Below are 16148 nucleotides of genomic sequence, written 5' to 3' on the forward strand. Positions count from 1 at the left end.
GGGCTGAGTCTAGGCAACGTATACAACACGCCCTGAAAGAGTACCAGGTACCTTCAGCCGGTGGCCATGGCCAATGACTACACTTCTACTTCTTACTGTACCCACACCTCCAGTGTACAAAGCAAAGTGCAGTTAGCCCATCAACAATGGCCCTGTAGAAATGTCAGATGCAGGAGCACCAAAAACAACAATAAAAATTAATTTTAGAGCCAGGCATGTCCAGCCACGCCTTTAATTCCAGCACTTGGGAGGCAGAGGCAGGTGGAGTTCTGTGAGTCCAAGAGCAGCCTGGTCTACACAGTGAGTTCTGGGACAGCCATGGCTAGATAGAGTGATCTGTCTGGACAGAAAAAATAATGTTTTCATAAAATATCTTTTTAAAGTCATATGACTGTCAAAGTCTATGAGCAAAAATTGCCTAAACTTTTAAAGAAAGACTTGATTCAGCCTTGGATAAATCGAGGGTAGGGAGAAGGCGCGGTGGGTACCTCTCGTCACATCCACCCCTGCTTCAGGAAGTGAGCTTGGTGCCCCAGCTTCCTGCAAGGGCCAAGCGTCTGCCACTTTCTACACTTGTCTGACAGTGGGAGAAGCTAAATAAAGAGAGAGACATGGACAGTCAGCTGGGTTCCCAAGTACCCTTGACCTAACCTGCCTTGTTGTCAGCTGGTGGCATCAAGTACTGACTTTGGACAATAATAAAAGGAGACTTGACTACCTGCAGGCATAATGCATTTCAGATCGACAGTGGCAGGGCCCATGGGAAAAACGTGGTGGAGGTGCCGCAGGGCCATGGGCCTCTTCTTCGTCTTCTTATACCTCATTCTTCCCCCTCCTCTTCCTCTTCTTTTTCTTTTTTGAGACAGTGTAACCCTGACTGTCCTGGAACTTGCTCTGTAGACCAGGCTGGACTTGAACTCAGAGACCCATAAGCCTCTGTTTCTCAAATGCTGGGATTAAATGTGTGTGCCACCACCTCCAGGCTTCCAGCTCTGCTTCTTGTGTGCTCCACTCACCCTGACCCTCACTCTGCTCCCAAGACTCTTAGAATCCCACAGCTGACAGGGTACCCATGCCACCCCTGGCAATCTGTGCTGTCCCCGCCCCAGCAGTACTGGGCATACAGGGTTCAGTCCTACAATATGGACCCTCAAATATTCTAGAGTCTCAGAGAGGGATCACCTAGCACACCTCAGCACAGCCACAGACTCCCTCCATGTAGTGATCCCTACATTTGTGATGAAACTAAACAGTCACTGAAGGATGACCAAGCCCTGAGACCAGCCTGGGCGCTGGGCATCTGTGAGCACCCTGAGGTAGAACTCAGCACAAGGGAGTACACCTGGTCCAGTGTTTTATGCCATTACCTTCGAATAATAGAAGTATAAAAAATAAACCATGAGGCCGGGCGTTGGTGGCGCACGCCTTTAATCCCAGCACTCGGGAGGCAGAGGCAGGCGGATCTCTGTAAATTCGAGGCCAGCCTGGACTACCAAGCGAGTTCCAGGACAGCCTCCAAAGCCACAGAGAAACCCTGTCTCGAAAAACCAAAACAAACAAACAAACAAACAAACAAAACCATGAAGAAACAGAGCTGGAACACTTGTGGAACCATTGTGTATTGTCCTGATTAGGGGTGAGGGTTCAGAGAAGCAGTTTGTGCATCTCACCTTGAAAGATGGCCATAGCTGGACCCTGCTGTGGCTGCAGGCCCCTGCTTGGCATCCAAACAGGTGGTGAGAGCTCCTCTGGGCTTTCCTTTCTGAGCCTGACATTTTCTTTCACAGTTCAGGTATCAGCAGAGGCTGGGACTGAGATAGCTCCATGCTGTTGCCCCAGCAACTCAAGGAGTTCCCCTAATCTTTTAGAACATCAACTCAGGAAAAAAAACATAGTTTTGCCTTCCGTGCAGAAAAAAAATTCAGAAGGAACCAGTATGCAGTAGATTTGGGGTTTATTAACAATAGAAAGGCACTCAGGGTCTGAGCAGCAGTGGTGTATGACTTTAATCCCAGCACTCAGGAAGCAGAGTCAGCCGGATCTCTGTGAGTTCAAGGCTAGCCTGGTCTACAAACTGAGTTCCACAACAGCCAGGACTGTTACACAGAAAAACACTGTCTCGAAAAACAAAACAAAAGAAGAGAGAGAAAGAAAAAAGAGAAAGAAAGAGACTCACAGAGAGAGACAGAGAAGGAAGGAAGGAAAGAAGGAAGGTACTTGGGGAAAGAATAAGGCATAAGTGCCAACTTCTCAGGGTCACAGTTTATTAAAATACTTTTTTAAGGCAGGTGGTGGTGGCAAATGCCTTTAGTCCCAGCACTCAGGAGGCAGAGGCAGGCAGATCTCTGAGTTTGGGGCCAGCCTGGTCCACAGAGTGAGTTCCAGGACAACCAGGACTACACAGAAAAACCCTGTCCCGAAAGATAACAAGCATAAAATTTTTTTTTTTTTTGGTTTTACGAGACAGGGTTTCTCTGTATTCTTTTGGAGGCTGTCGGTCCAGCCTGGCCTCGAACTCACAGAGATCCGCCTGCCTCAAGCTGGAGTTACAGGAAGTGGGGGCCTGCCTCACATGGGTGCTAGGCTGCAGTAAGTGCTGTTAACCGCTGAGGCACCTCTTCAGCCCCATTAAAATGCATTGTAAACATAGATTGTAAGCATAAAGATTAAGAGAAAAAGAAGCATTCAAGGAAAGAATAAGATACACCTAAATGGCCGGGCGTTGGTGGCGCACGCCTTTAATCCCAGCACTCGGGAGGCAGAGGCAGGCGGATCTCTGTAAGTTCGAGACCAGCCTGGACTACCAAGTGAGTTCCAGAACAGCCTCCAAAGCCACAGAGAAACCCTGTCTCAAAAAACCAAAAAAAAAAAAAAAAAAAAAAAAAAGATACACCTAAATGTTGAGTGGGAACTTCTCTTCAGTTTTCCTTTTTAGTTCATTTTTATTTCATGTGTTTTACCTGCGTGTGTGTGCACCACATCAATGCTTGGTACTTGCATATGTGTTGTGGGGCTGGCCAAACAGTACAACAGCTAAGAGCACTGGCTGCTCTTACAGAGGACTTTGGCTCAGTTCCCAGCACCCTCATGGTGGCTTAGAACCATTTGTAACTCCATTTCCAGGGAATCCAGTGCCTTCTTCTGGCCTCTGTGGTTAATAGACACAGTGTGCAGACATACATGCAAACAAAACACTCTTGTAAATAAATAACCATAGAAAAAGAAGAGGGTTCCCTGAAACTGGAGTCACAGATGGCTGTGAACCACATTGTGAGTGCTGGGAATTGAACCTGGGTCCTCTTCAAGGACCAGTGCCCTCAGCCACTGAGCCATCTCTCCAGCTAGAGTAGTCTTTTTATGTTTTTTGACAGTCGAGGCTTTTAGATTTAAGCCATGCATTCGTAGGGAATGGATCTCCAGTTCCTTTTGTTGGTCCTCACTAAGTGTACATCTCTGGGTGGAACAGGCTGGAGCTACAGTTCAACCGAAAGCCTTTATCTTTGCCTTCCCTGTGTGTGTGTGTGTGTGTGTGTGTGTGTGTGTGTGTGTGTGTGTGTGTGTGTGTGTGTGTGTGTGAGTGTGTGTGTGTGTGTGTGTACTGATTGTTTTCCTTCACCGGTTTCAGGAAGCTGCCTTGGCATTCCTCACATTAATTCTCTTGGCAAGACTTGCCCTTACCTTGCTTGTTTACAAAGAGGCCCATAGAATGCTGAGTGACAGACTCTTCCTTATGGGGAAGTCCTTGAACAGCGCCCTTCTTTTGATGCCTACAATATATCACTCTTCTTGTGGATTCTCATGTCAGTGGCCAAAGGAACAACACCGAGTTTCCCAGCAGGCCTAGAGGACGTGGAGTCTGTGCCCCTCCCTTTCTATTGGGTTTGTCATTTTGGTGAGTTACTGGAGACAGTTGCCACAGCAGAAAGGTAAGTATGGACTTCTTTTAAAAATCAAAAACAATAGCGGGGCATTGGTGGTGCACACCTCTAATCCCAGCACTCGGGAGGCAGAGGCAGGCGGATCTCTGTGAGTTGGAAGCCAGCCTTGTCTACAGAGTGAGTTCCAGGACAACCTCCAAAGCTACACAGAGAAACCCTGTCTCAAAAAACCAAAAAATAAATAAATGAAACAAAACAAAAATCAAACAAACAAAAAACAAATCAAGTCAGGGGTAGGAGGAGAGAAGGGAGGGAAAATGGCAGTCAGGATGTAAAATAAATAAATAAATAAATATTTAAAAATTAAAAAACAAACTGGGCAATGGTGGTGCACATCTTTAATACCAGCACTTGGGAGGCAGAGGTAGGAGGATCTCTGTGAGTCTGAGGACAGCCTGGTCTACAGATGGAGTTCCAGGACAGTCAGAGCTGTTACACAGAGAAACCCTGTCTTGAAAAAACAAAAACAAATACATAACACACACACACACATACAAATTGTTGTTATTTTATCTTTTTTTCTTTTTCTTTTTTCAAGACAGGGTTTCTCTGTGGCTTTGGAGCCCATCCTGGAGCTAGCTCTGTAGACCATCCTGGTCTCGAACTCCCAGATATCTGCCTGCCTCTGCCTCCCAAGTGCTGGGGTTAAAGGTGTGCGACACCACTGTCTGGCTTTTTTTTTCTTATTTTTGAGACAGGGTTTCTTTGTGTAGCTTTGTAGATCAGGCTGGCCTCCAACTCACAGATATCCTCCTGCCTCTGCCTCCACAGTGTTGGAATTAAAGGCGTGTGACACTGTACCCAGCTATTTTTACTTTGTGTTTGAGTGTTTGTCTGCATGTACATCTGTGTACCACATATGTGCAGTGCCAGAAGAAGTCAGAAGAGGGCGATATATCCTCTAGAAATGGAGTTACATGTAGCTGTTCGTTGTCATATGGGTGCTGGGAGCTAAACTCTGGGCCCTGGAAGAGAAACAAGTGCTCTTCACCTCTGAGCTGTCTCTCAGGAAGGGGTATGGTCTTCTTAAGGGAAAGTCACTATTAAAAAATGGGATTTCTGCTGAAATTCCTAGAAAATTGTAAGTTTACAGCTAGGAAGGGAGAAAGACCCTAAGAAGATGTTAATTGTGTTGGGATCCTTGATTCTCAACTGAGGAAAGACTTCAACCAGACTCTGGTGTGAGGGAGTCCTTTTCCTTTACATGTCTAGAACTTTCCCTATCTTTCTCTCATGCCTCACCGGCATGCTCAGCCTCACCTACATACATGACACTGTCACACAGTCCCAATGTGCTTAGGTAGAGCCTTGGCTAAGCCACAGCCTGCTCACAATTCAGTCCTAACTCTGCCTGACTGTAGCCAGAGCCAAGCACTGGAGATCTCCATGAAACGCTTCCTGGCTCCAGTTCATATTGGTTACCCAGCTCTGTCCTCCTGGCTCTGCCCCAGCTCCTAGTGGGACCCAGTATGACAGGCTGTCTATATTGTTCCTTATCTTCTGTCTTCCTGGCTCTCCCACAGGCTTTGTTTCTGAAGAATCTGAAACCTGCTTCATCTCTCCCTTGGGCCGTGGGCTGTACCCAAGACAGGTTGGCAAGCCATGAACCCTTTATCACGGCCCCATATTGCAACCCACATAAGTTCCTGGATCAGTTCTGGGGCAGCAGGGGACAAAGGACCTTTAAAGCGACCTCTCACAGGTTCGGATCCAGCGAGACCAAGGCTGGTGTGTAGTGGGGAAAGCAACGTGCTCAGGGAGGATAGGAGTGGGCTTGTCTACTGTCTAGATACAGTTTCCAGCAGGCTGGACCTATCTACACACTGGCCTAAGGACATGGGTGAGTCTATGCTTCATCCTTGTACCCAGCCAGAGCTAGATCCCTCAGCCCCTCTAGTCTTTAGCGCTCAAATGTGGCCTAGAGCTTATGATGAAGCAGCCCACACACCCCAGGGCCGTTGACGTTTTTTCCTTCCACCCCTGGGAAGGAAGCAGTAGGGGCTACCTGGATGAACATAACCCAAGGCACCTTCCTTACCCAGGGGCAGCCTAGTGGTACTGAAGGCACGCAGTGGGAGCGGACAGCGTCCATCCTGATCCCCTTTATACAAAGATCGGAGCTGTGTGTCACTGCTGTCTCTGGATGGAGTGACAGCGAAGTCTAGTGTTCAGCAAACCTCCCTTTACTCCCAGGGATCTGAAGCAATTACTCCCTTCTACAGTACACAGATGGAAAACCTCAGTCAGCTGCAGAAGGGAAGGCCTGGCATTTAGGGGAACTCCTTCATGGAGTCACTGCTGGATTGCAGGTGTCTCTTAATCACAGATGGGCCATCCTTGTTATAAAGTTTTCTTTCCAGGATGTGGTATGACAGAGAAAAGGAGCAGAGCTGGGGGTGGAATGTTCTCCACCTACTTGAAGCTTCGGGCAAGAGCCTTCTGGGGACAGCAATAAGACCCTAGAGTGTCTGATCCCAGAGAGAAGACCGGTCTATGTGGTTTACTAAGATCTGCTGGGCTACTAGCCAGAGAAGAATGCTGCATTGGGGGTCTCTGGGCCACAGTAAAACTGTCCTGTGGCCAGTGAGGATGGCCAATTGTGAGCTCATGCTTGGCCTAAGACCTGTAGGAGGCCACAGGATGAGACACCACACGTGAAAAGAGCGTTTCTCCATGCAGTGGACCTCATGTCCCTGTGGGACAGCTGGGGCTCACACACTGGGACATTAGTAGCATGTGGGTACTACCCCTGGTTCCACTCACTACTGATCTTTCCCCTTTTGTCTCATTTCTTTTTTTTAATATTTCAAAAAATTAATTTATTTTTTACACTCCAATCCTAGTTCCCCCTACCTCCTCTTCTCCTGTTCCCCTCACCCCCCACCTCCCATCTGCTCCTTGGAGTGGGCAAGCCCTCCCCTAGGAAGTCTGCCATCATCTCGGTGAGGCAGTACCAAGGCACACCACCAACACCACCACCACGCCTAGGCTGAGTAAGGTATCTCTCCATAGAGAATGGGTTCCACTAAGTCAGTTTGTGCTTTAGAGTTAGATCTTAGACCCACTGTCAGTGACCTCATATATTACCCCAGCCGCACCATTGAGATCTATATTCAGGGAGTCTAGTTCAGTCTTATGCAGGTTCCCCAATTGTCAGACCAGAGTCAGTGATCTCACACTAGCTTTGCTTAGCTGATTTTGTGAGTTTCTCCATCATGGTCTTGACTCCTTTGTTTATATTATCTCTCCTCCCTCACTTTGATTGTATTCCAGAAGCTCAGCCCAATGATTAGCTGTGGATTTCCGCACCTGGCTTCTGGTTCTGTAGAGAATGAACTCCTATAAGTTGTCACCTGGCCTCCATATGTGCACCTTGGCATCTGTGCATTTGTACAGGCACACACACACACACACACACAACAAAAAGTGTTCTAGCTTCTCTGGGGTTGTGAATTGTAGGCTGGGTATCTTTTGCTTTATGTCTGGTATCCACTTATGAGTGAGTACATACTATATATGTCTTTCTGGGTTTGGGTTACCTCACTCAGGATGTTTCTTATTTTTCTAGTTATGTCCATTTGCCTGCAAACTTTAGGATGTCATTGTTCTTAGGGCTGAGTAATACTCCATTGTGTAAATGTACCACATTTTCTTTATCCATTCTTCAGTTGAGGGGCATCTAAGCTGTTTACAGGTTCTGGCTGTTATGAATAATGTTGCTATGAACATTGTTGAGCAAATTTTTTTTTTTATTTTTCGAGACAGGGTTTCTCTGTGGCTTTGGAGGCTGTCCTGGAACTAGCTCTTGTAGACCAGGCTGGTCTCGAACTTACAGAGATCCGCCTGCGTCTGCCTCCCGAGTGCAGGGATTAAAGGCGTGCGCCACCAACGCCCGGCTGAGCAAATGTTTTTGTGGTGTGAGTGTGACTCCTTTGGGTATATGCCCAACAGTGGTATTGCAGGGTCTTGAGGTAGGCTGATTCTTAATTTTCTGAGAAATTGCCATACTGATTTCCAAAATGGCTGTACAAGTTTGCAGTCTTGCCAGAAATGGAGCGGTGTTCCCTTACTCTACATCCTCTTCAGCACAAGCTGTCAACGGTATTTTTGATCTTAGCCATTCTGTCAGGTGTAAGATGGTATCTCAGAGTTGTTTTGCTTTGCATTTCCCTGATGGCTAAGGATGTTGAACATTTCCTAAAGTGTCTTTCTGTCATTTGAGATTGTTCTGTTGAGAATTCTCTGTTTAGATCTATACCCCATTTTTTAATTGGATTGTTTAGTAGTTTTATGTTTAGTTTCTTGAGTTCTTTGTATATTTTGGAGATCAGTCCTCTGTCAGATGTGGGGTTGGTGAAGATTTTTTCCCCTTCTTCAGGCAGCCATTTTGTCTTGTTGACTATGTTATTTGCTTTACAGAAGCTTCTCAGTTTTAGGAGGTCCCGTTTATTAATTGTTGCTCTCAGTGTCTGTGCTACTGATGTTCTATTTAGGAGGTTGCCTCCTGTGCCAATGCATTCAAGGCTACTTCCCACTTTCTCTTCTATGAGGTTCAGTGTGGATGGATTTACATTGAGGTCTTTGGTCCATTTCAACTTGAGTTTTGTGCATGGCAATAGATATGGATCTATTTGCATTCTTCTATATGTCCACAGCCAGTTATACCAGCACCATTTGTTGAATGTGCTTGTTTTTTCCATTTTATAGTTTTAGCTTCTTTGTCAAAAAATTAGGTGTTCTTAGGTGTGTGTGGTTGATATCAGGATCTTCGATCCAATTCCATTGGTCCACCTGTCTGATTCTGTGCCAAAAACAAGCTGTTTTTCATTGCTATAGCTCTATAGTAGAGCTTGAAGTCAGGGAAGGTTATTCTTTATTGCACAGGGTTTTGACTATCCTGGTTTTTTTGTTTTTCCCATATAAAGTTGAGTATTGTTCTTTCCAGGTCTGTGAAGAATTGTCCTGGGATTTTGATGGGGATTGCACAGAAACTGTAGATTACTCTTGGTTAGATTGCCATTTTTACTATGTTGATATTACCTATCTAAGAGCATGGGAGGTCTTTCCATTTTCTGATATCGTCTTTAATTTCTTTCCTTAAAGACTTAAAGTTCTTGTCATACAGGTCTTTCACTTGCTTGGTTAGAGTTACCCCAAGATATTTTATGTTATTTGTGGCTATTGTAAAGGGTGATGTTTCTCTGACTTCTATCTCAGCCCGTTTATCATCTGTATATAGGAGGGATACCTATTTTTTTTTAGTTAATCTTATATCCTGCTACATTACTGAAGGTGTTTATCAGTTGTATGAGTTCTCTGGTAGACTTTTTGTGGTCACTTATGTAAACTATCATAACATCAGCAAATAGAATTTGACTTCCTCTTTTCCAATTTGTATCCCCTTGATCTCCTTTTGTTGTCTTATTGTCTAGCTAGAATGATCTCACTTCTTAGTAGGAAGAGTTAATAACCACTGCTCTGTAGGGTCCACGAGAATAAGATATGTCAGGCCTTAGCACAAGGTCAGGTGCATGGTAAGGGTCTGGAATTGTTAATTACTATTCTCCCTCCATCTTTCCCTCCAAGACTCCAGTTTAGTCAAATAACCTCAGATAAACTCTCTGAATAACACATTTGTTGTTGTTGGTTTTTTTTCGAGACAGGCTTTCTCTGTGTAGCTTTGGAGCCTGTCCTGGAACTCACTCTGTAGACCAGGCTGGCCTTGAACTCAAAGAGATCCTCCTGCCTCTACCTCCTGAGTGCTGTGACTAAAGGCATGTGCCACCACCACCCGTCGAATAATGCATTTTTAAACAAGCTCAACCACCTTGATCATTGTGAGAAGAGGCCAGTGTGTTGAAAAGTCCTTGGACTTTTAGATTGTGATGACAAAAACTCACTGGCTTCATTGGCAATGGGAGCTAGGGCAGGGTCAGTAATCTAGGACCTCTTCTGCTCTCTGGCTGCCAGTGATGTGTGTAAAGGCCAGAGCTCAGTAAGTGTTTGCTTCACTTGATCTTCACCTTCTTTTGTGACAGGATCTCTCACGGAGTCAGAAGCTCATCAATTCTGGTAACCTGGCTAGCTAATGAATTCCAAGAATCTCCCTGTTTTTTATGTGGGTGCTGGGGATCTGTGTGGTGGGAACTCTACCAAATAAACTATCTTCCCAGCCCCTGCAACTGAGGGATTTTTGAGGCAGCTGTAGGAAGTACATGTGGCTGTGACTGGATGCCACGCCAGGCGAGCAGAACTGTGTGTGCTTAGAGCTGGGGAGGCTCCCTGGCCCCTTGGTGCTGCTTCACCCGAGACTCCCTTATGAGCTGTCCTGGGCTTCTCGGTCTGCATCCTCACCACCGTCCCCCAAATCAGGGTCCCTGCCTGGTTAAGACTTAGAGATCAAGGTTAGATCAAGGTTGGGGTAGTTCTCTTCCAAGTTGCTGTCTCCAGACCCTACACACCAGGGCCTGCACCAGAACTGAGGTCTCCTTTCATTGGAATCACAAGGAGGTGCTATCTTTTCTTGAGACAGGGTTTCTCTGTGTAGCTTTGGAGCCTGTCCTGGAACTCACTCTGTAGACCAGTCTGGCCTCGAATTCAGAGATCCGCCTGCCTCTGCTTCCAGAGTGCTGGGATTAAGGTGTGAGCCACCAATGCCTGGCCTTTTATTTTATTTTTTGAGACAAAGCTTCAGAAGTCTACTATATAGTCCTGGTCTGGAACCCACTATGTAGACCAGGCTGGCCTTGAACTCACAGAGACCTGCCTGTTTTTGCTGCCCAGTGCAGGGATCACAGGCAGGAGACACCTTGCCTGTCACTGGCAAGTTTGTCTTTTCTAGCTGGGCTGTCGGGTGGAGCAAGCTTGTAGCTGGATGGGGTGATCATCACATTCTGGGCTGAGAAATCACTGTTTCATAACCCTGGCATTCTGAAAGGTCTAGAATTGGGGGAGGGGTGTGCTGGGTGCTTACCGGTAATATTCCCCACAGAAGAGCTACTACTTGTCAAATATTGTCTTCTAGGTGCTGAAGGCAGCTGCTTCTTCCAAGCCCCCTTTAAGATCCCCAGGGAGGGCCAGTAAGATGGCTCAGTGGGTAACACTGCTTGTTGCCAAGACTGAAGACCAATGTTCAAATTTCAGAACTCATACAGCAGAAGGAGAGAACCAGCTCTGGAAAGTTGACCTTTGACCTCCTACATGTGCATGCTATGGCATGTGCCCATCCTCTCCCATGCTGAGGCATGAACATCCCTCCTCAAAAAAAAGGGGGGGAGGAAGAGGTTAAAAAAGGAAAAGGCAACGCAATGGTTAAAAACAAGCAAAATCAAAAGACCCTTGGGGAAGGAAGCACTGCCAAGTCCCCGTGAAGCCCCTGGGTTCTTCCAAAGCACCACAGCACTTCCTCATCTGCTAGTCCCCTAGGGTGTGTCCCGTGTCCCCTGGAACCATCATTGTCAGAACAGCTTTAGGAGAAAAGAATGGTCACCTTTTTCCTAATAAGACCCTGAGGTCCCAAAGCCACCCAGTTAGTAAGATGGCAACTGGTATGACACCTCCTCCTTTGGGGGACAGTTATTAACCTTTCAAACTCATTTTGGGTTAAGAACACAGATTTGAGCTGGGCCTGGTGGCATAGATTTATAATCCCTACCTGGAGGCTGAAGCTGGAGCGTCAAAGATTCAAGGCCTGACTGGCTGCAGAGCGAGCTCAAGGTCAGCTGGGTGATTGAACAAACCCCCATGTAAAACTGAGTTAAAACAGGGCTGAAGACATAGCTCAGTGGTAGTGTTTGCTTAGCATGCACAAGACCCTAGGTTCAAGCCCAACAAAATAAAATGGGACTGGGATGTCAGTTGGTAGTGCCTGTCTAAAACGCACAAAGTCCTGGATTCAGTTCTCAGGGCCACACGGAATACAACAGTAATCCCAGCACGTGGAGGTAAAAGTCTGAAAATCAGGAGTTCAAGGTCATCCTGAGCTACACAACAAGTTCAAGGTCAGCCTAGGATACATAAGACACACACACACACACTACTAGGGACCGGTTGATGTCATTGAGCAAATTCCCTTCTGTGTTGTTCCCACCTCTGCAAAGCACAAGCACCAGTCACTCCCATCTCACCATGGCGGTGAGAAGTAAGGACTCCTACCTGCTTTCATAGCACCCCGCCTCTCCTAGGCTCTTTACTATGTCAATTCACTTAATCCTTACATTTATTTTCCAGAAGAAGAAATGGAGGCCAGAGGTTGCAATTTCTCTAAAAATTACACGGCAGGAAGACGATGGTGATAGTAAGAGCTCAACATAGTTGCTTTTGGCAATTCACACAGCAGGTTCATGGTAAGAACTGTCCTGTCCCTGTGGTGACTCCTGGTGCTGGTAAACACTCACTGCCCTTTCCATATAGAGATTATGGGACCTGTGTGCTGCCCCTGGTCTTTACAAGGACCTAGGTGGGGGCGGTACAGCCGCCTCCAGGCACCTGCAGCGGGTCCAGGCCTACCAAGAGAATAGGTAGGCGGTGGGCGGAGCCGGGCGCGGTCCTCGCCGAGCCCGTAAAAGCTGCGCAGGATGGAGCTCCAGCACTGACATCTGCAGCAATGGAGCGTCCTCACTTCCCGCTGGCGATGGGCCTGGCCCTGCTCGCATTCTGCCTCCTGACTCTATCCCCGGACGCCCGCGCCGAGCTGCGGAGTCGCAGGACCGGAGAACGCCAGAACCTGTCTCCCAACGACCCGCGGGTGCAGAAGGCCGCGCAGGCAGCTGTGAGCAGCTACAACATGGGCAGCAACAGCCTCTACTACTTCCGAGATACCAAAATCCTCAACGCAGAGTATCAGGTGTGGTGGCTGGTGGTTGTGGGACAGACGTAGCTGTGTGGAGAGGGAAAGGAACAGGGGACAGGCCAGAGAGCGGCTGGCCCGCTACCAAACACAAGAGGGCACTAGGCCAACCGTGTCGCCGAGACCATTTTAAGAAATACTTAAACAAAAATAGATAAATGGCAAAACCTATGGTAACCAACGTTATCTAAATATCAAAAAAAAATTGCATGATTCAACCTCTTTTGGCATAACTAACCCTGGCAGGCGTAGTGGGAGGGGCCCAGACAGTAGGTGTCACGTGCCATTCTCCATATCTGACCTGGCTGTGGACAGGGGCTCTTCAACCTCCCTGCAGGGCCTAGGCTGTACCTCTACCCCTGGGTCACACCTAGAAACCCCCATCTCCACTTCAGGTCTGAATTCTTAGGCCAGAGTGTTGTATTTGCGAGGTGAACTTGAAGACTCAGAGGGAAAGAGTAGGCACCCAGGCCAGGCTCCCAGGCATCTCTGACCTGCCCTATCTTGTTCCCAGCTGGTGGCTGGCCTCAAGTGGTACCTGACTATGGACTTAGAGAGCACGGAGTGCAGAAAGACCAGAGTCTCTGGGGACCACATGGATCTCACCACTTGCCCCCTGGCCGCAGGGGTGCAGCAGGAGGTAACAGCATTAACCCCAGCCCAGCCCTCTGCAGAGCCTGAGGCCCTCAACTTGTCCATCTGGCCTGGCTGGACCGGTCCTGACTGGTCTGTGTGTGACTCAGGCCAGGGTGAGGTGCAGGGAGGAGAGATTGGGGCTTTTTGGGGTGGGAGTTGCCTGGTAGGTCTGGGGTCACCTCCTGCCCTCTGACCTCATGTTTTGGACCTTCTGATGGTCTGTCCCTGGCTCCTAGATATGTGGCAGGTAGGAGACTGGCTGCTGGGCCCAGCTCACCCTCCTTGTCCCCTGTGTTCCCTCCTCAGAAGCTGCGCTGCCATTTTGAGGTCCTTGAAGTCCCCTGGGAGAACACCACTCAGCTTCTAAAGCATAACTGTATGCAGGTGTAACCCCCCCCCCCTGGGCTGACAAGCATGGTCCGGAGGCACTGCAGGGCCATGGGCCTTATCTGCTGCAATAAATTCTTCACACTGCTTCCTGCATTGGTGTCTCCTGTGTGCTTGCCTCACCCTGACTCTCACTTGACTCCCAGAGACTCTCAACTCTGCAGCTGACAGGGTCCTATGCCCTTAGCCCCCAGAGAGCCCCTTCTGAGCCGTCTGAGGCAGTGCTGGGGGTTCGCTCCTCAAGTGGGAAGCCACTCTTTAGACACTTGCAGTAGTTTCAGAGGTAAGGGAGAAGGAAACATCAGGAAAGAGGGATGATGTCCCAAGACTAGTTACAGCACGGATGCCTGTGTGAACAGGACTAGCATCTCTTCCTGGGTTCACCCTGGAACTCTGAGGGGAAGGATGGGGATGAGAAAATATAGTCAAAAGCTGGGGTCAGGAGGGCTGTTGGATGATGTGGGTGTTCAACTCTATGGGCTCCAGGGACTGGTCACAAATATTCTTGTGCACATTGTAGTAGGAAGTGACTTCCTCTCCTTCAGTGTTCCCATAGGCCAAGAGGCCACCAAGCTAGTAACATGCCTTGCACAACCTCCCCAGAGGTATTTTCTCAGTGTTTTGCTCTGGGCAAGATTCCTAAAAGAACCTGTGCCATGGGACACCAGAGGGGACAAGAGCAAAGTTGCTACCCTGGAGGGTTTCCCTCACAGGAGGGAACAGGGTCCATTCAATGTCATGTTGGATTGGAGGAAATGGGTATTACATTCTTGTGGTTACAGTTCTTGTAACAGTGTCAAATGGGGAGGGGACAGCCACAGAACCCACTCAGGTGCTAGTAGACATTACAGACATGCTTCCCCCCATAAAAGAAATGCTAGTCACACAACTTAGAAACACACAAGCAGAGACACACATGGAAAGGGCATGCCCCAGAGAAGCAGGAAGTAACCCAGAGGTGCGTATACAGCCCCCACCCACCCACCCAAGCCACACTTGAGTCATGTCCAGAAGTGCTCAGACACTAACAAGCGTCTACCCTGGGGACAGGCCACAGTCACTGGTTGCTTTGGGAGCACTAGGCTCAAGCTGGCATCATGGGGTGGTGCGGAGAGTGAGCATCTTCATCTTCATCTTCATGCCTTCTCTAAGGAAGGCCTCACACCTAACTTGTTCTGTCTGACGCTCCTCCTCCCACCCAAAAGCCACATCAGTGAGGGAATGGAGACTTGAGTGCCACCTGGGAAGCCTGACACACTGAGGGGTTGGATTTGATATTGACATAGGGGACAACTTGCAGTCTTGCTTCTGCTGGGAGCTAAAACCCATGGCAGCTTAGTTTGTGCTGTGTAGTCACTGCTTGGAAGGTTTCCCAAGGTTTATCAAGCAGGAGACAGCAGCATGGAGCCAGGACAGGGCAAATGGCAGGAAAAACTTGCTGAATGAATGTGTGAGGCCTGGGGAGAGGCAAGACTCAAGGAAGCCCATGTAGTGGTTTCTCCACCCCTGGGCTTCTGTGCCCAAATCTCAGATGGCATTTCCCCTGCTTGGTGTATTCCTGGGCCTGGGCATGACTAAGCAAGGTTAGAAAGAGGAGTCTCTACAAGTGATGTTTCTGTCCTAAGGTTCCAGTGATTACACTGCTTCCGGGAAAAGACATATAGCCTGTGTGGGTGTTGGCCAAACCATCTTCCAGCTCTCGTTTTGGGGTCCCTCCAGCCTACACGATCCCCTAGACTGGTCGGCACTAGAGTAAGGTGATTCTAAATGATGAAAGAAGGCTAGCCCTTGATGGGGAGACCCTGTACCAGAACTGAACTTCACCTTAATTCAGTGATTACCACGGACAAGTGTCCCACTGGAAGTCCTCCTGTGAACACAGGGGCTCTGGGCATCCTTCTGGGGCCCAGGTAGTGCATGTGGGGCTCATTTAAGCCCTAAAGCAGCCTGAGCAGAAGCAGTCATTTTCTGTGGCCCTCTCCCAACAGTAGCTGGTCCATGTCACATGGCCCTGTCCCCATCTGCTCTGAGGCCTCCTTTGCCTCTTCACTAGATTTTGTACTCTTACTTCAGGTGGGGAAGGGGATGTCAATGACCTCTAACCTCTAGGAGTTTTGGAATATTCACGTACATGCATGTGTGTCTGTGTGTGGGTTGAGCATGTGAGTGGAGGCTAAAAAACTGTCAGATCCTTGGAGCTGACATATAGGTGGTTGTAATCAGTCTGATGTGGGTGCTGGGAACTGAATTTGGGTCTTCCGGAAGAGTAGCAAGGGATCTGAACCGCCTGGCTGTCACACACCAGCTCCTCCCCCTTTCTTCCTTCTTCCTTCCTCCCT

General features: G+C 48.2%; 1 protein-coding gene across 1 annotated transcript; it reads left to right on the plus strand.

Moving 5' to 3' along the window:
* The first annotated feature begins 12454 nt into the window (after nucleotides 1-12454).
* On the plus strand, nucleotides 12455-13905 carry Cst6 (cystatin E/M). Its single transcript, XM_005064017.4, has 3 exons — nucleotides 12455-12783; nucleotides 13301-13426; nucleotides 13729-13905. The coding sequence occupies exons 1-3, from the start codon at nucleotides 12544-12546 to the stop codon at nucleotides 13810-13812; spliced, it is 450 nt and encodes a 149-aa protein (XP_005064074.1). The 5' UTR covers nucleotides 12455-12543; the 3' UTR covers nucleotides 13813-13905.
* Nucleotides 13906-16148: the final 2243 nt, after the last annotated feature.

This window comes from Mesocricetus auratus, unplaced genomic scaffold, assembly GCF_017639785.1.
Source record: "Mesocricetus auratus isolate SY011 unplaced genomic scaffold, BCM_Maur_2.0 Super-Scaffold_4256, whole genome shotgun sequence".
Classification (NCBI taxonomy): Eukaryota; Metazoa; Chordata; class Mammalia; order Rodentia; family Cricetidae; genus Mesocricetus; species Mesocricetus auratus.

Excerpts from the sequence above, each read along its gene's own strand:
- Cst6 (XM_005064017.4), top strand. The coding sequence starts at position 12,544 with ATGGAGCGTCCTCACTTCCCGCTGGCGATGGGCCTGGCCCTGCTCGCA. Across the intron at positions 12,784-13,300 it reads TCCTCAACGCAGAGTATCAG|CTGGTGGCTGGCCTCAAGTG; the intron begins GTGTGGTGGCTG and ends TCTTGTTCCCAG. Across the intron at positions 13,427-13,728 it reads CCGCAGGGGTGCAGCAGGAG|AAGCTGCGCTGCCATTTTGA; the intron begins GTAACAGCATTA and ends TTCCCTCCTCAG.